This window comes from Prosopis cineraria, unplaced genomic scaffold (assembly GCF_029017545.1).
Source record: "Prosopis cineraria cultivar Desert tree isolate PC_DT_omini unplaced genomic scaffold, ASM2901754v1 PC2, whole genome shotgun sequence".
NCBI classification, from domain to species: Eukaryota; Viridiplantae; Streptophyta; class Magnoliopsida; order Fabales; family Fabaceae; genus Prosopis; species Prosopis cineraria.
Window position 1 is genome coordinate 41,084,489 of NW_026555333.1, and position 20,619 is coordinate 41,105,107.

The following is a 20,619-nucleotide window of genomic DNA, read 5'->3' on the forward strand; positions in this document are numbered from 1 at the left end:
AAAACATGATGGATATTGAGCTAGACTAAGTAAGAAAATGAATACTTAAATCATTTTTATATATGTAAATGGCTATTACAAATCTCATCAAATGTTCAAAACAAGTTTTAGAAATAAAATCACAATAAATTTACTCCCCCTTGAAAGATTATAGTTAGGCTCAAATTTCTTACAAACTTTTTGGACAACCTACATTCAATTATCTAATCATAGTTTGTTGCCTATTTACTAAAATTCTAAAAAAGGAGACCAACTCCTAATCAAACTTAATCCTTTCATGTTAGAATCAATTTAACCATAGTAACATTCACAAAAAGGAAACAAAATAAAATTGACCTAAGGAAAATATTTGTGTGATTTTCAAAATTTTCAATTTTTTCAAGCCATTTACAAATAGGCGCAACTAATTCCTAATAAAAAAAAAACCTCAAAGACAAGCAAGATAACAATTAAGAAAATAAGTACTCCCTCCCCTACACATACATTAAACATTATCCCTAATGTTTAAATAACAACAAAACAAGAGAGAGGGGGATACTGAGACTCCCCTGACATTGCGCAATGCGGGTAGACGGACAAAAAGATTGAGAAGCGGAGAGAGAGCAAGTAGATCCACAAGATGATAGACATAGCCCTGCTGCCCATAACAGTCACAAAAGAGCAGATATAAGCTGCATGAAAACTAGAATATAGCCTTACAACCCAAGAAAGTAAACAAACGGTTATACAGCACCAAAATAAGGCTACAGATAGAGATAGAGTAGTGGTCAAAAGAAACAACAGAGACATAAGTATAGCCTAGAAAAGAAAGAAAATAAACTAAACAAAGGTGTAAAGATCAAGAAGTATCCGCATGATGTAGGCCTTGGAAGCTAGGCTCTGTATGGCTGGTGTCACAAGCAACTAGAGTGGGATTCTCAGAACTAAGCATAAGAAAACCAGGTATCATTTGTAAGGCTCGCCACATCATATCCAGCTGCTTGTTTAATAGGGCCTGTTGCGCTAGAAGGAGATCAAGGCACTCACGAACAAAGGTCCAAAAGGAGGCGAGAGGAAACACAAGGTCCATTGGTGTTGTCTCAGTCACAAAAGTAGGTTGCTCTGCATTTGGCCGATCCTGGGTCTCCCCCTCATCTTCTGAATCAGCTTTGAAAGAAGTATACTTGAGAGCAGACATTGGTCGAGGGTACCCATTAGATTTTTTCAATTGTCACCTTAGACTTCAACATAATAGCTGTCATTAAATGAGGAAAAATCATTGAAGCTCATCGTCCGGATAGTTCAGTAATGCATTTCTTGATCGAAGAGAAAATCAAAGCTAACAAATCAATAGGTAAATCTTGCAAAATGCAACAGATCAAAAAGGCCTGATCCTTAGTGACTGCATAAGCATGTGAGCTAGGCAAGACCTTATGGGAGACAAAGTGAAGTCAGAATAATGCCTGCTAACACAAGTCATCCTGGACCAATCTAGAACTGATAGTTACAGCTGTTTTTTTTTTAAGAACAGGGATGATGACTTCCCAATGAGGTATAGTACCCCCTCTTTACACCTTTAAAAATGACAATCAATCATCGAAGGCAACTTTTAGTGGGCACGGATAATTGCAGGATTCACAACAACTTCGTGATGTCTGACCCAATAGTGACCCTCCTTATAGGAAGCAACGTTGGCATAAAACTCTCGAACCAAGATAGGTAAGTAAGGATCTAATTGTTGGAGAAATTGACTCCACTGTCGTTGCTCTAAATTCTTGAAGGCAGCCTTATCTTTAGGAATTTCAAAGAACCTATCCCCGTGAAAGTCTTTGGGAGCTATGCTTGTGTTAAATCTGTCACTCAAGGCTTGATATTTGAACTTGAAAGAGTCAAATTTACTCTTCTTTGGGGTTGGTGCAGTTGGAAGTTCTGGTGAATCAGAAGGGACTTGAATGCCCTTTTCCTTCCTTTTGAAAGTAGAATCTTTAGGTGGAATTCATACAAAAACAAAAAGAACTAAAATAGAAATAGGGAAACAATGATTGAGACACAAAAGAATAACAATAACTAACAAAAGAAATAACAACCAATGAAAACAAGACATGGACAGCACAACAAAACAAAACAAAAAACAAAATGCAAAATGCAAAGAATGCCAACCTGTCTATTTGCACTTTGTTGGAAATATATTGAATTCAACATGACATCGGAAAATTCAAAGAAGCAATCCAAGTCAAACAATGCCTACACAGTGGCATATATTGGAGCAAAAAGACTAATGCAATAAAGACATGAAAAACCAAGCACTGAGGTGTGAGTCAGCAGCAGCCCGCAGTGATCACAATAAAAAGCCAGAAAGTGCAGCAAATAGAACTAATGCATTAATCAAAAGCCAGCACCCCCGAAATATTTCCAGAATCAAGTTCGCAGTGATCAAGCCTAAAAGCACAAATGTCAACTACATATAAACAAATAAAGCTGAAGTAAAGAGAGCAAAGAATCAGAGCAACATAATCCCAACAAATGCAATATCTCAAGCAGAGTAGCACAATTAATGCAGCCAAATTCAATGAGAGGGTAAGTCTCAGGCCATGAACAAATTCACAAGCTACAAAAACTAAAAGAAATCAAACCTAAAATAGAAGAAATCCCGGTCCCAACAATTCACGAGTGAAGGAAGCTAACACTAACAGTGAAAGAGACAATGGAGAACGAAACAGAGTTCAGCCAGAGACATGTGATATACCAAAAGCCAAAGTGAATGCGAATGGAGAAAAAACCTGTGGAAACAATAGAAAATGCAAATAGGGGAAGTGACGGGACTGAGAAAAGGAATGAAACAAGCAACAAAGAGCGCGATAGTGACAGAATCGACAAACCTGAACAAACAAAATATGAAGTTAGAGGCGACGAGAGTAGGGAAAATACGGTGACAGGGGAGGTGACGTCGTCGATGGCATGGGAGATAAAAATGAACAGCAACGGCACGACAGAGGCAACCCAGTTGCAAGATTTAACACTACGAGCTCGATTGCGCCAGCTATGGATAATAGGCAAAACATAAGCTGAACAATGATGAAGGTCAGAAGACGCATAGGCAGAGATGTGCAGAGGATAGGCGGAAAGTAGAAGGTTTGATGGAGATGATGCGAACACGCGAGAAGGAAATAAAGATACAAGATGGTGGACGGCGAGGCTTGGGTAGTCGCCGGTTAGTGACTCCGAGGACTAGAGTTTGACGTAGGCAAGGTTGTAGACGACGGACAGCAGAGCAGGAGACAGGGGTGGGGCTAAAGACAGTAGTGGTGGGGGCCATGGGGTAGGGTTATCGTGAGAGGGACCGAGTGTGGGCAAAAGGTGAGGTTTTTTTTTTTAAAAAAAAAAACTAATAAAAATATAAAAAAACTGAATAATCAGAAAAGAAAAACTGAAGGTTAAAAACTGTACCAAAACTAACCCTTTCTTTAAAAAAATTATATTTGAAATTTTTTTATATGGACAGCTAACAATTTTTTTCTAAATGAAACCAATTAATGTCTGTTAAAAAATATTTATTGGATTTTTTAAAAATGATTATTATTTTAAAAACAAAAATAGAGGAACCATTTATGCTAGAGCATCTTGAATTATACCATGACATAATTGGATATGTTACTATAGTATACTGCAGCATAAATAGTAAATAGTAACAACAATAACAAATCATTAAAAATTACCTTCAATATAAAACCACATCAGATTCAGCTCTCCAAACAATCTCAATTAAAGCACATAAAATTATATTTGATATCATCGGTGGAAATTAAATTGACAATAAGGATTAAAGTGCAAAACTCCCTGAAATTTCATAGCTAGGATTGCTTTTTACTTCCAACTATTTGATTCCAAGTAGCCTACACATGCAACTACACAATGCACCTGAAAAACACACAACAAACTAAAATTATACCAAAAACAAAAAAACCAAAACTAACTAAAACTCAAAGAAAAGAGAAGGAATCTTAGATTGCCTCTCAAGTAGCACTAGTTTTATAGTCCTTAGCTAGATCTTTGTCAAAACTCATGGAGCTTGAGAAAAACTATGACCTGTTGTCTGTCAGTCCACATCACTACCATAATAATGTTTTAACATCTACCCATTCACTTTGAAGAGATCCCCAGGTTTCTCATCTTTAACTTCCACTGCCCTACTTGATGTCACATAAATCACTTTAAAAGGGCCTAACCATCGAGACCTTAGTTTTCCAAGAAATAACTTGAGCCTTACATTAAAAAGAAGAACTAATTGCCCTAGCTTAAAGGTTTGATGCAAAATATGTTTGTCATGCCATTGTTTTGTTCAATCCTTATAGAGTCTTGCACTTTCAAAGGCTTGCAATCTAAATTTCTCCAATTCTTGTAGTTGAGACAAACTTTTCATAACAATTTGTTTAAGATCCAGATTTAATGGTTTTTATTGCCTACCATGCCTTATATTCCAACTCAAGACCTTTCCAAAAGTTAAGTGATATGGGGACATCCCAATTGGAGTTTAGAATACTGTCTTAATGGCCCATAAAGCATTATCTAACTTGTTAGACCAATCTTTTTTAGTCGGATCCATAGTTTTCTCAAGTATCTACTTGATCTCTCTATTAGTCAATTCATAGAGACCATTAGTTTGTGGGTGACAAGCAAGAAACATTCTATGGTGCACACCATATTTTGACAAAAGAGCCTTGAATTATCTATTGTTAAAGTGAGTAACTTGATCAGTAATTGGACAAGTTTGGACTCGATCTGATGGTCCAATCTAAAATTGGACACCAGGGTGTAAAAAGTCACTTTTCTTTCAAAAACTTGCACCCTAAGTACTCAATTCTTATTCCTTGTCTTATTAGACTATTTTGGGCCTTGAACTAAATTCAAAAGGACTACATACACCTGATTAACACATCAGATCATATATATCACATCACATACTCATTTTGACCTCTCAATATCACATTACACAATTGTGGACTTCTATGAGGAAAACATATAAACAGATATATACATATAGATCTACTCTACTTTCAATCATCTGACTTTTACATATGGGGCTCCACCTCATCATATGGTCAGGAATCATAAATATACTCGATTCTTCTAAATAAGGCTCAACCTCACCATTTATGTCAAGCTCATATATATACACATCATTTCACATAACCATTCAAATATATACAAGTGGAACAAGCTACACAATAATATATACTTACTTGTTTGGCATCTAGGCCTACCTACGTACCTACTACTATGGTACCCTCGGTGAGATGCAATTTAAAGCATACAAGTAAGTTTCCATTCACAATCACAATTCATATACACATTCACATTTTTATATTCACATATACATATACATCTTGATTGGCAACTGAAATTCTAATTACAACTTTATACATTTATTATACAGAAATAGTAATTATACCACTACCAAGTGAGGCTACTCTTTCTTTACTTTCTTTCCTATTCTTGGCCTTCACATGCTCTCTTTACCTATGTATAAAGGTAACAGAGTGTGACATATGTCCTAGTAACTTGAAAATAACCAAATACCAGTTAGTAAGCAAAATTATAAACAAGAGATAAAATAGCATTATTTCAATAAAAACAGTATCATATGCATATACACCAATTCATACTCATCCATTCATCATGCCCATGCTCATGTATTCTTGGTTCCACCTAGCAAAGCAAGCTCAATACTTAGACTATGACTTTCGGTCACATGGAATGAGGCCCACCACACCTCTATTCAAACTAGGTATCCTTTTTGCATATAGGTGGTCTCCTAGGTCCGTCATAGCAAAGTCAAACTTTACGCTAAAGACCTTCAGAACTTCCTAGCCTCATAGAGTAAGACCACGACCTCTACCTTAATCTAGGGTATACTCGTAGATCATTTCATATCCTAGGTCCATCGTGGCGGAGTCAAGCTCTACACTCAAGATTATTAAGACTTCTTAGACTTACTCAGAGTAGGACCGCGACCCCTACCATATGCCAAGGTATACTCACAGATGTGATACATATGTCTATACATATGTCCCATCTCATATATTCCAATCAATACTCATATACCCGCATGCATATTCTTTCATAATACTATTATTCTATCAGTTCATAAAATACAATGCACATATTTATACAAAATACTTATAAATAATTTCACAAATGAATAAGTAAAAGGGTTACTCTAGTTACTTTTTACCCTTATTACTAAGGGTTATCAATCATATTGAATTCCTCAAGGGCATATATCCTTATGAGCACATCACAATTGCTCAATCTACACAATACAATATTCCTCAATCAATTCTCAACACTCTACGCAGGCATTAATTTAGCTAAACCAAATTCCTTAACACATAAAATGGTTCAATTTACGTCTTTTGAATTCATAAGTCTTCTACCTATAGTCATTGGCCCCATAGGCCACTCAAATGATCATAATAACCTCCTAACTCATTTATTCACCCAATTTCACCATTTTGACCTAACTATTTAGGTTATTTTAAGCTTAAACTCTCAAAGCTTAATCATTTAACTCTTGACTAGTCATAAAACTTTAGTTTCATATTCAATAGCCCTTTTTAAACCTTTCTCTTAGATTATAACACCTTAAAATTTCCTGATTTGATTTCTCAACTAATCAAATTTAATGAAAATGAGGTAGAGATGAAGCTTAAGGCTGTACAATACTTACCCGACAAGTCACCGGTTGAAGCAAACTCTCAAACTCCTATAAATCAATGTCCTAATAAAGCAAAACTCTTCTCTCCTCTCACACACATTTTTCTTCCTTTTCTCTCTGATTTCACAAGTTTTGAGTTATCTTTTAAGTGAAAATCTGTACCATGCATCGTGGCAAATGCAACTTCCTGTGGCACGTGGCACAATGAGAAAAGTTTCACTGCTGCTCACGCGTTATATCCTAAATTGTCGTTATACCATTTGATCTTATAACACAATAACCAATAAACATAAAATACTAACTCAATATCCAAACCATAATCAATCCATTAATTACTAATTTACCCCTGGTTAGTAACTAGTTTTCTTGTATTGAAATTTAGGATGTTACACAAGTATCCTCCCAACAGGTTTCAAGTTTGAATTTGATCGAGGCTAAAGGTGAGATTTATTTTTTTGCCTCTTTATGCTGTGAAATTACTAAATTGCCCTTCTTTAAATCTGAATATATTTCCTTCTCTTATTTAATTGTTCCAAACCTTTAAGGAAAGAAGATCTAATTAAGCCATTTCTCCATCTTTCTTCTACACTTTATCTCCCTCCCTCCTATTTTTGATGATCGTCGGCAGAAGTAGAGCCTCGTTGTAGCTGTGCAAAGATCAAGTTCTCCATCTATCTCCCTATCTCTATTTGTCTTCTTTAGTTGTTATTTTATCTTTATCGTTCGTGTTCAGGGTTGCTAATAGGGGTGTGAAACCAAGTTGCTAGAGCTTCTGGTGGTGCTATCACAAGCTTGGTCTAGTGCTATTGATTTAGTTTCCTTCCTCTCTTGCAAGCTGTTTCAATTTTCTCTCTTCCCTATACAACCATCTACACCATCTCCTTTCTCCTTGCTCTCTGCTATGGATCTAAGGTGAAGCACTTCAAACTTCTCTTATGTTTCTTAAGTTGAATCTCTATTCGTGTTAAGAGTGACAAGGACATTTAATTCTCTTCCTTGTTCAATTGTTGTTTTACTTTCTTCTTTGCCCCTAACTGCACCAAATAGAGGCAAGAGTTTTGTTTCCCTTCTTCTTGATTATTTTTGTGCTTTTGTGCTTCTGAGTATGTTCTGTTGTTGTGTGTGAAGTTGCTAAATTTTTGTTCTATGTTCTGCTATTGTCCATGTGATGAAAGAAGGAAGAAATTCAAATTGAATTGGAAATATATCTTGAAGCTTCATAATGATATATATAGGTTTGGAATTTTTTTAGCTGAATTGATTTTTGTTAGATTGGTTGATCTTAAGGATTTGGTTAGGATGAAGTGTAAAGATAAGAGCTTAAGCATGGAATTTGAAGTTTGTGCTTATAAGATGTTTGTTAAAAGGCTGTTAGAATAATTGAACTTGACCTTGAATATTGATGAAATTTAATTGATTTTATGGGAAGTATAGTTAGCTTGATATTAAACTATGAACTTAACTTGAAAGTTGCAGAGGAGATTTGACTATGAAATTATTAATATGTGATCATTGAAATTTTTGGAAATGGATAGTTTATTGAGAAAATATTTGAATGTTAAAATTTTTATGAGTAGATTGGAAATGATTTATGTTTGGTGCCTTAATTAAATGCTAATGAGGATTTTAAAGTTTGAAGTCTTGATTTTTAAAGCTTCAAATGCATTATAGTTTAATATAGATGGTCGGTTGAGATTGTGTGATAAATCTAAAATCTATTAAATTTTTATTTATTTATATCCTTATAGGGTGTGTGAAAGAATAGGACCCTGACAAGAATTAAAGGAAGAATGTCTTTAAGAATCTAGAACTCGAGTGTGTAAGTGAATAACACTCTCATTATTTTACCAATAAAAGTTATCTGTTATTAGAAATATTACATTTTTATATAAATCATTTTTTCCAACCATGATGAATATCAAGTACTTTGTCAATTAAATTATTTAGTTTTGGAAATTATAGAATAGTGATGAAGAATAATTAAATTATGATATATGCATGTATTTTTCCTTAAGAAATATATTTTCAAGACTGACGAAGGCATCCTTGTCTATTAAATTTTAGAATTTTTTAGTTACTCAATTAATGCAAGCTTGTAAATTAGTTATGAAGTATTATTTAGCAAGTTTTGAGATTTAAAATAATTCATGAGAGTTTAGCATTGAAAATGAAAATTTTATTTAAAAATGATTATTTTTCTTGCATGTTAAAGGTGTGATTTATAAGAAGGCTTTAAACAGAGCACTATTGCTAATGACAGTTTCATTAGCCTATAGCATTGTGGTTAATAACTAGCTAGTTAGTATCATGGGCCTTGTCCTCATGTTTGTTATTTGTAGGTCTTGTACCTGCATTCGTTTCGTGGCTTTAAGCCACGTTTGGTTAGTATTACCCTCATGAACTATATGTTTACATTTATTTCTTAGCTCAGGTTACGTTTGGTTACTTTTTCTCATGGACTATGTGTCCATGTTTGTTTTCATGGCATAAGCCACATTTCATTATTTACTTTTGTAGACTATGTGTCCAAATTTGTTACCTGTTTTGTTAAATTCTCAAAATTTTAAATTTTGATTAACTTATGTATTCAAAATTTCAACAGTTTCAGTTGTAATTTTACTTTGTTGATTTATGTGTGAATAATTCATTTCTTCAAGTATGATAGAATAAAATGCTTCTAGTTTACTCTTGTTTTATGGTTAAAATTAAGAATTATAGATTTAATAAATTTATTATATTGAATTATCATTTTTCCAACTATTTTGCCTAAATGTTTAAGTTTGTTATTTTCACACTTTTAAATTCTATTTTTAGGAATTCTATTCACTAAAAATTTATTTTGATCTCAAATTCATTAGCTAACACTGATCCTGCTGCTAACCTTTGAAGAGCATATAGTTGTACTAGATGGAAAGTTTGTTTGGTGTTGTTACCTTTTGGTATAAATATTTAATTCTCATGTATTTTAATTTAGAAGTAAGATTAGATACTCCATATAGGTTACAGTTAGGGTTTTTATTTTGATATAAATATATATATATATATATATATATTGTCTTCTAGCTGTAAGAAGCTAAGCTCCTTAATGGTATAATATTTTGCTTGAGGCAATGTATTATAGAATTTTTGAGAGATCTTATTTACAGGGGAGGTTCTGTCAAAATTTGTACAAAAATATTAAATCTTTTATTATAATGATTATTATCAAGAATGTTAAAATTTCAATGTAAATCAAAATTTATATTAGAAACATAATGCATTTTTGATTTGAGGCTTACGAGAATGTGTGCTTTAAAGTACTCCCCTTGTTGGTCATGCTCTATTTTTAGGGTGTGACAATGAGCCAAGCTAGGCATCAGGCCAAAGCAAAGGTTTTCTTTTTTGGTTCAAGATTGTGACTGGAAAGTGGGTCATATAAATAAGGAGATGATCTATAAGAACTTAGCTCAGTAAGAACCAACCCAGAATTTAGTGTTTCTTGCCTATGCTTTAGAACAATATCCACACACGTTTCATGAAACAACTCGTTCCTTAATATAGAGAGATCCACATATCAAATTCTATAATTGATCCATATAATTGAATTCCAATATTCTCTTTGGGTATGCACTTTCCTCCTAACCTTACATATTTCATCGCCTCAACCATGATCATTAGTCAAAGGTCATTCTCTTTATCTATTTTGAATATGAGCCATTGATTAACATTCAAGATTCAACATCTCATATTCCATCTCGATCTTTGCATTTCTCTTTGATTTCCTATGATGAAACCCTAATTATGAGTGGCAATGAGGAGAGTTCATCTGTGAAAAATCTAGTAGCTTTTATTGACTTCACCCATCAGTTGTATTTGCATCCATCTAACACATAGGTAACATCCCTAGTTCCTCATGTCCCTACCGCTATAGAGAACTATATGATTTAAAGTCGATCAATGCAAATTGCCTTGCTTGGACAGCATAAGCTCAACTTTATATAAGGATCCTGTACCATGGATTCTCAAGATCTATCTTTTTGTGAGTAGTAGGAATGCTGTAATGATGTTGTCTTGTCATGGCTACTCAACTCTATTTTAAAAGAACTGGTCAGTGGCATGGCCTATGCTCAGAATACACATCATGTTTAGATCGGTCTTAAAGAAATATTTGACAAGGTAACTGGTTCTCAAAATTTTTCCATACACTAAGAAAAAAATTCATATATTTAAGGGTCTTTAACCATCTCTAGCTATTACACAAAATTGAAGGAATTGTGGGAAGAGCATAATGGATTAGTTACTATTCCTACCTGTTAGTGTGCAATGTCGAAGATTTATTTTGATATAATGCAACAACAACAACTTCTCTAATTCCTCATAGGTCTTAGCAAGAATTATAGTTAAGTTAGAAGTCAAATTCTTCTTATCACTCCTTTCCCTATGATGCACACAATTATGTTTTACTGCAAATGTAAGGTTCATAATTAGCAAGTGGCAAATCAAGGTCGATCCCACAAGAAATCAAATTAATTGGTAATTAAGCAATAAAGTTTTCATTTTCATTTAAGCCGAGCTTAGCAAGATATGAATTTGATTTTTACAAAATAAGGATTAAAATTAGAAAAATGAATTAAAATTAAGATTCCAACAACCACAAACAATCAAGACAACCTAGGATGACTAATCCCTTCTTCAATTCATAAAGCATGTAATTACCTAAATAAATTCACTTAATATTGATATGTTAATCTAGAGTATTAATAGGAATAATTATCTTCTGATTAATTATACCCCTCTCTTAAATTAATTTTCTATTTCTAACACAATTACCCAAGAGGCAAAATGGCACAAATTCACTCTAATGTGATTATATGGGTCCAATAGGTATATTCCTATCCTATTAGTAAATTAGAATAAATTCTAATCCCACATTACTCAATCTAATGGTAAAATTCATATTTTTCTCTTTCGAGGAAAAACCAAAACCCTAAAATTCACACTCAATAGTGGCCAAGCATTAAGTAGATAAATAAGCACAAGATTCAGTAAACAAAACTAATATTAAGTTCAAATAAATGGTTTAAACATGCTCTAATCCAAGAATCAGTTCATAACTACCCTAGATTAAAAGAAAATCAGCCACATATGGCTTTTATGATAGCAAAACCAGCAATATATACAGTAAAGTAAAGAGAAGAAGGAGAAGAAAAGCTTAATCAGAGCAATTTTGAGCAAAATCCTTGATTTTTCACTAAACCCAAGCTTCTCCAACCCTTCTTTGGCTCTTTTCCCTCTTCTTAGACATTCGACAACTATTGGAGGTGAAGAGTGGTCGAAAATAAGGTGCTCAAGCCTTAAAAATTTGCTAAGAGTCAAAATTATGTATTTTACTAAAATCGCCGTTTGCTGTAGCAAAATGCGTTTTCACTACAGCGAACATGACTTGTTCAGATTTTCTTTTCAAATTTAATTCTTTTAACTTGGGCTTCAAAATTCTCTTCTTTAGGCCTCTAATTTGAGCATCCTTACATGTATAATATTCAAAATAAATGATAGAATTGGTCTACTAACTTTTAACATATTTTTAAGTTCATTTTCACACATTCATCCACTTAATCATATTTTTGCTAACAAAATTTAAATAAATGACTTTTAATTACATTAAAAATATGAATAAATTTAATAAAATATTAGAAGTCATCAAACCCCAACACTTGAATGTTTGCTTGTCCTCAAACAAAAGAAAATAACTATACAAAATGGCAAAAGAAAATGTGAATATTTTAAGGTCAAATACAATTCAAACTTCTAAGAACTCAATTTAATTACAAATCTTTCCTCCCTTCCACAAAAAAATAATAATAGTAGTAAGGCACTTAATTAAGCAAAGATAAATTCCAATAGATTACTCCTCACCAGTCAAGTGTTTATACTCTATGCTCAAGGTGTCTAAGTGTAATAACTCATGAATTTAAGTAAAATTTTAAATATATATAATAATGAGTTTTAATTGTATTTGTATGAATTAAAAAAAACAATCAAGCAAAGAATGAAAGAAGAAATATTGATCTAGTAAAAGTACAATGATCTTAAATTTTAAATTAAATAAATTCTCTCTAAATTAATATCTTAGTTTTATGACAAATAAGGAGTAGTGGCCTGATTGAATTTATATTAGCTATTTATATGAAAGTCTAGAGTTTAAATCTTACTTAAATTAAATGTTAGTTTTATTTTATCTTTATGGGAAATTATTGAATGTGCATTTGTCTCTTGCCAAAAAAAATATTATAATAATAATAAAATCTGATGGAGTCTTTTTCGGTAATTTTTCCCATAAGCTTTAGATTATATTTTCTCTTCTTGTTCTCTGTCACTCAGCTGACTTCACAAGGGGAGAGGATCGCGATTGTTCTTCACCGCCTTTCTCCTATTCCCCCGTCGCACGTTTCCCTCCCATCGTCATCAGCTCGTCCGTCGCTCTGCTTTCAGTCCATGTTCGTTGGCTACAAAGGACTGGGTTACTGGATTCTTTAGTTTTCCTCCTCTGTTCGCATCACTCTTCCCTCTGCTGTCCATCACCGACTGTTCTTTCTTCTCCCCTATTGGAGTTGTGTAGCAAGTTCTGTCATTTTGTGTTGTGGAAGTTGGTTTATAGGTGCGAAATGGTCGATCTGTTAGTTTTTCTACTTTCCCCTGTAATGTCACTGCTCTTCTTCTTCTTCGTCCTAGTTCAAATGCCATCGCCGAGCGTGTGTAGCTAGGAGAAGCATAGAATCTTCCTTCTTCTTCATTGCTCTACTGGACATGATAGATTTGGTTCATGATTACAGAATGTTCGACCCACTGGTACTTCCATTTTTCCTTATCATGCTTCTCTTTTGTTTCTTTTCAGTTTAAGTGTTGTCGTTGAGTTTTGTGTGTCTAGGAAGCATTAAATTTTCTCTCTTTTTCGTTGCTTTGCTGGTGAATAAATCTCACCTCTTGTTTTCCCTCATTTGATTCTCTTTATTTGTGATTAACAGTTATGGATCTAAATGTTTATTTTTGGTTTATTGTTGTGCGTGACTGAGGCGGTAGCTGAGATTTAGTTAAGCTATAACTTCTATTCAGGATTATCTTGTTGATAGATAATTTTACTTATATTTGTGTTAGATTTCTGTAAGTGGAAGGGATTAAAGTTAATTTTCTTTAGTTTAAATGGGTTGTGTAGAAAGAATGAGGGTGGAAAGTTTAAATATTGATGATAAAAATTTTGAAAAGGAAACATTAAAAGGAAAGAATCTTAGTATTTTAGTTAGGTATGGGTGCTACTAAAGTGTTTGATAAAATGTTTCAAAGAGGGAATTGATATGATTATGATTGTTCGAGTTATATATTGATATACAAACATAAATGTTGTTTGGAGATATATGCAGAGATAGTGTGGCAAGTCCAACGGAATAAATAATGGAGTCTAGAAGTATGCATACAAGGAAAGGATGAAATATTTCATGTTTGGTTTGCTTGATAATATGATCTATATTTTTGCATTGAAAATCATGTTGTGTTCTTTCTAAGCAAGACTGATACAAAAATAGAATTTGTCTTCATTGTGATTGTACTATGTGAAGGAAGTGAACTAAGATTCTCTTTTCTTGATAATTTTTGTAAATATGCAAACAGATTAATGTTAAGGAATCCCTTTCTCCTTCATAAATGATGGTGATTGTAGAGTTTATGATAAATCAATATATATGTATTATATAATATTTGTACGTTTTTACAACGTGGTGGAGTGAAAATGTTAATAGTGTTACTTTGGGTATTAGGAAATTTTAGAGTGAAAATTTCATGAAAGAGGCTCATTTGAAATAAGTAGCATTACGTGGGAGCATACCAGGTAGGTGGATAGCGTCCCAACTAATTTTACAATAAAGATTTTCTTTACTACAATAGTACATTTTTATGAAAGATGGTTTTAGTAATAACGATGTGGTTATTGAATAGTTTGTTTACTAAACTTCATTATTTTGTGAAATTACCTCTATCATTTTTTTTGAAATTTTAATTGATTAATAAATATAAGTTTGGACTTTGATCCTGAGATTTTATTCTATTGAACATTGGGTTGATACAGAGAATGATTCATGTGAGTTTGACTTTGAAAATGAAAATTTTATTGTGAAAGTGATGAATTTCTCGCATGTTTGAAAATAAATTTGAAGGGGATTTTATACGGAACACTGGTTGCTAACGGTAGTTCCGTTAGCCCTTCGCGTGCTATGGTACACCTAGCTAGCAGGGTGTTTATAGAAGGTGCTAGCCTCGTGCGATGGCCAACACATATGGAACGGAGGGATGCTTATTCGTGAGCATTGTACTCATGTTTGTTTCGTGGCTTTGGCTGCGTTTGGTTACATACCCTCATAGACTGTGTGTCCACATTTGTTTCATAACTTCGGTTGTATTTGGTTACTTATCCTCGTGGATTGTGTATCCATGTTTGTATTCGTGGCATAAGCCATGTTCGGTTATTTATCCTCGTGGACTGTGTGTTCACGTTTGTTTATTGTTCTGATAAGTCCCTAAAAATTTATGAATTTGATTATTTGGTAATTTTATATTCTATTGGTTTTTATCTAGTATATTATTTACAATCATTTATTTCATTTATGTGCTTTCTGGAAATCAAGTGATAAAAACATTTGTTATGATAATTCAATGGGTTAAAATTTTATTTCAAATTTTATAGAGTCATTTTCTTTTGAAATTTATTGGATTTTTATGAAAATTGTTGTCTATTTGACTTATATAATTATTTCAAACTTTCCTTTTTAATCATGTTCAATTATTTACTATTGGGACGTTATTCACTAAAAAATATTTTATTTGGTCTTAGATATCAAAGCTGATTTCGTACTCCCTACTGATCTCTGATGGGCTCATTGTCGAATTGACTAGAAGATTACTTTTGAAAATATTATCTTATTCATGTAAAATTTGAAAACCTATATAGTATCTTTTGGGAGTCCGATTTAAAATGCTCCACATTAACTATAGTTAGGGTCCTGCCTCTTTTTGTTATGTTAATTATTTGCTGTTGAGTAGCAAAGCTTTATATTATTGGATATATGTTGTAGATTTTCTGTTGAAGAGATTTCAGAGGATCTTATCTTTAGGGGAGGTGCTGCAGAAATTTTGTAGAAAATTTGATATTTTGATTTTATGTGAAAAAAAAAATTGGATACATTAATTCAGAACTTTTCTTAATTAAAATTTAGGGATGTGAATTTGTATATATATATCTCATGTCATTCAATGTAAAAAATTTTAGGATGTGACACTAGGGATTGTGTTTCACTCAATTTCAGCTATTGTAACCCATCTACCATAGGCTTGTTTCTCATCTTAATCTCCACTAAATTATGCCATTGTATACACAAATTAAAAGGACTTTTGAAATGTTATAATGTTTTAGGAGGGATAATGAAATGGAATTATTCAATGGGTTAAAATTATATACTCCAATTAGTGCTAAACATGTGAAATGAAGATCATGAAAATTGAAGGATAAATCACAACTATTTACAAGAGGTATCAATAAAAACCAACATCCTCTTTTTTTTTTCACTTGATTTTTTTATCATTTTAAAAAAAAACTTTCCATATTCTTTTCTCTTCTTTCTTCATCTTCTTTTCTTTTGTTTTCTCTTTCTTTTTCTTTTGAACCACTTATTAAACCCTAACTAAATTCTAAATCCTTCATTTTCTTTTATGGATGTAACACTTAGCACTAATTAAAGTAATAAATGGAAATAAAAACGGGTGAAAAGTGGGTAAAAATTAGAAAAAGGGCATATGATGATTTTTTTAAAAAAATAAGGCCAAGGCTCAAATAGGTGAAATAAAGGATTTATGTGAGAAAGGGATGGATATTTGGCCATACTAGCTAAAAGAAATGAATGCCTAAATCATTTTTGTGTATGCAAATGGCTAATATAAGTCTTAACAAAGATTCAAAATAAGTTTTAGAGATGGAATCACTATAAATGTACTCTCTTTGAAAGGAAATAAACACTTAGGCTCAAAATTCTCACAAGCTTTTTGGACAAACTATTGTTAATTATTCAAACTTATCCATTGCCTATTCACTAAAATTCTAGGAAGGTAGAACCGATTTTTAATCAAATTTAATTCTCTCAAATTCAAACCAATCCAACCTTAGCCACATTCATCCAAAAAACATCAAAACAACTGACTAAAACAAAAAAAAATATTTATGAGATTTTCAAAATTTTCAATTTTTTTAAACTATGTACAAATATATACAACCAATTCTTAAAATAAAACAAACTCAAGGACAAGTAAAATAACAAATATAAAAGCAAGTACGCCCTCCCCCACACTTGAATTAAACATTGTCCCCAATGTTTAAAGATTGAAAATAAACAAGGAGAAAGAGGGATACTGAAACTCTCTTGACTAATAGATGTGGCAAGTTGATAGACAGAAAGACTTTAACAGAATGATGAGAGTGACATATCCTCAAGAACATAGGTACCTGCTAATCATATCAAATAGACAAGTGGATAAGTTAGAAATAAAGTTAGTTACAAACCATCGAGTAAAGGATTATCAAATATCAGTTACAAACCAAAATAGTAAATGAAGCAGTCACCAAAAAAATAGCAAAATAACTAAAAATAACTAAAAGCAAAAGAAATAAAGATACTAATCAAAAAGACACAAATCAAGCAGGGTGAAATCTCAATTCTGTGGTGGGTTCAGCCTGACAGGGATCCATGGATGGAATAGAAGAAGGTGCCGAAAATGAGCTAGGCACGTCATGACCGAGTATGTGTAAATGCTACATGATGAGGCATAAATGCTCTTCTAACCTCTCTACAGAATTTGCTAATGAGTCCAATTATTGCTTAGCCCACACATTAAAAGGAGGAGAACAAACAGGGGTAGGCTGATTAATTTCTTCCCCTTATTTTATTGGAGACTCTTCTACTCGAGATGACTTGGCATGCATTTTGTGGTACTTGATAGGCTGACGGGGTTGCTGTTGGTCCTCATCATCAGTAATAGGAACTTTAGCAGCCAGAAGCAACTCAGTAATCAAATGAGGGAAGGCAAGTGCTCTCTTAGTCTTGTCATTGATACACCGCTTTATAGAGTTATAGATAATAGCAGCTAGATCAACCAATTTTCTCTCCATAATGTAATAGATGAGAAAAAAACGATCCTTGTTCATTTCTAATGCATTTGATGTGGGCATGATATTGTGAGCCACACAATGAAACCAAAATGTGTTTTGCCTTGTAAGTGTACCCCTCAATAGCCCTCTTTAACAAAAATCAGTAGAGTCAAAACATAAATGCTTGGCCACTGCATCCCAATCAGGTATGAAGGTGTTCATCTTGTATTAGTGATAAAGACAGTCAGTAGTGGAAGGGAAGCCATAATAATTCTGAATAACCTCAGCATTAATTACCACTTCCTTGTCGCATACCCAGTAAGTGTCATTGCAGCAATAAAAAGCATTCGCATAAAATTCCCTAACTAGAGCAGGGATATAATATTGAAATTTTTCATTATCAAATACACCATACATCCCCTTTGCACCATTGTTTGAAAGGCAGCTTTGGAGCATAAAATTTGTACAATAGCAGTTAGAAATAAAATTCTTGGATCCCACAAGAGAGAGAAATCTATCTTGACATGCGTGATTCATGAATTTCTTATTATTGAATGGTTGCTTTGACTTCTTAGCAGTTTTCTGAGCAGAAGAAAAAGGAGCAGTCTTTTGTTTAGCTATACTCTTGTGACCCATTCCTAAGACATAAACACAAGACAAGCTATAAGTCACAATAGACAAACCACTATAAAAGTAATCACTTGCCAAAAATTAAATAAAGACAACCAAATGGAAATAAGAGCCATGCCAACTTGCGAAAGTGGACAAGTTAAAATAAAGGCCCCACTCAAATTATAAGAACATATCATCCATCAGTAGACAACAAAGTAAGAATAACCGACTTTCAACATAAGCAAACAAAAACAATTTTAAGATCTAGTGCCAAAAATTGGTAAAGTCAAAGAATATTTAACTAAACTATTGTACCCTCAGTAGTATAAACAAAGTGGTCCTCACTTTGAAATTTCAACTTGTCAACTAAGCTAAATAACCATTATCTAGAAAGCCAAAGCAATATGCACAAAATTCAAAGCACCTAACTATGAAAAACAAATAACACTGCTCACAACTAAATTTTACATTGAGATAAGAATGGGTCCATACTATGCACAATAAATATTCAATTCAAAGTTTAAAGCATGAATCTAACAGAACCAATTCCATCCACCAACACCCATTTTAACTCTCAAGGGCTATACGAAATAAACACATCTTATATCAAACATAATGTGTGTGAGATTTATACCTGAAGCTTGACTGAAAATATGCACAGGTGTAAAAATGAAGTGTTAAATGATGACTTACACGAATGGACAAAGAGCACAAGAAGACTATGAATGGCTAGGTAAGTGGAATAAAATAAAATGGAAGCTAAAATAGCAACAAGCTGAGACATTAACAAGCAGGCCGAAGTCAGACTTGTGGCGAGGAAGATTTGAGACATTACAATGCTAAACAAAACAAGGTAACAGTGCAAGATGGCCGAGCACGGTGGAGAGGAAACAAGATGATGAACAGGGTCTTCAACTATCAGAGAGAATGAAATGGATCGAAGGTGAGGTATAGGTGAAGGCTGTGAACTGTGAAGAAAGTATATAGAAGTGTGAAACAGAGCAAGGCCACAGTGGAAGAGAGTGGAGACATGGCTAAACCATGGCTGGAATAGAGGTAGTGGCAGACCCAGACACAATAGAGGTTGACGGTTAAAGCAGACCTAAGGAAAAACTAAGATAAATGCAAAGTTGCTAGCAACGTTTAATGGAAAGGGAAGGCTCAATAGGGATGACAAGCGAGCGAAGGAGAAGATGAAGTTATATACGATGAACACAGTAAAGCAAAGAAACGAGAAGTTGTACATAGCTAGAGACAATGAAGCACAGTTGGAAATGGAGGACTCAGCTTTTGGCGCCACTCACCAAGGGGTTGAACACGACGATGTATGACAGAGGAGGAAGGTATGGCTGGGATGAGCAAACTCACTGAACTTGACTACTGAGAAGATGGAGCATAGAGGCTGCAGCTGAGCTTGTTGGAGTTAATATGGGGTTGATGAATTGAAGCACAAAAAACTGAACACAGTGGCGGAGGAGGCTGCACATGGCTGAATAGAGGGAAGATAGAGATGAATGTGAAGCTGCTGCCAATGCTCGATAGAGAAGAAAACTAGGACAGGTAAGATGGAGGGACGCTGCACACAACTGAGTAAGAAGAATGAGTTGCAGACAGGGGTGAAGCACATCGCTGGGCAAAAAAGGTTGAGTTTTGCAGCTGAAGATGAAGATGGGTGAAGGTGAAAGAGAAATAATGAGGGTAAAAGCACAGAAGGGTAAAACTGTAAAAAAATTATTTATTTAAATTTATATAAAAAAGTGGCACTTTTTTTAAGTACAAATAAAGTAAAATAATCAGTAAAATATATGAATATGTAAATATTCTTTTTTTTTGAATTTTTTGGTAAAATAAAAATAATAAACTAAAATAATATATATAATTTTTTTTAAAAAAATTTACATAATATTTTTTATTTAAAATAAAATATTTTATAGTAATAAAATAATATTTTATGGCAAAATAATAACAACAATAATAATATTAATAATAATTTTTGAATTTTTTTAAGGCAAACAAATATTTACAAATTTATTCTTATTAAACTAAATTAAAAAAATTATATTTTTTTTTTACTCAGCCAAAGATTTTGCTCTAGCGAAGGTGCTTTTTGTAAGCTAGTTAAGCATTTCATAGAATAGTCTTTTACTCC

The 20,619-nt window shown here is 33.1% G+C and overlaps 1 protein-coding gene across 1 annotated transcript; it reads right to left on the reverse strand.

Moving 5' to 3' along the window:
* Positions 1–620: 620 nt before the first annotated feature.
* Positions 621–17,879, reverse strand: LOC129302760 (uncharacterized). Its single transcript, XM_054941644.1, has 3 exons — positions 17,673–17,879; positions 2,859–3,207; positions 621–1,962 (listed from the first exon to the last, which is right to left on the reverse strand). The coding sequence occupies exons 1-3, from the start codon at positions 17,877–17,879 to the stop codon at positions 1,589–1,591; spliced, it is 930 nt and encodes a 309-aa protein (XP_054797619.1). The 3' UTR covers positions 621–1,588.
* Positions 17,880–20,619: the final 2,740 nt, after the last annotated feature.

Coding starts and splice junctions, on each gene's coding strand:
- LOC129302760 (XM_054941644.1), bottom strand. CDS start 17,879: ATGGAGAGAAAATTGGTTGATCTAGCTGCTATTATCTATAACTCTATA. Junction 3,208..17,672: donor TGCATGCCAAGTCATCTCGA/GTAGAAGAGTCT, acceptor GTCAAACTCTAG/TCCTCGGAGTCACTAACCGG. Junction 1,963..2,858: donor TTCATATTTTGTTTGTTCAG/GTTTGTCGATTC, acceptor TTCCACCTAAAG/ATTCTACTTTCAAAAGGAAG.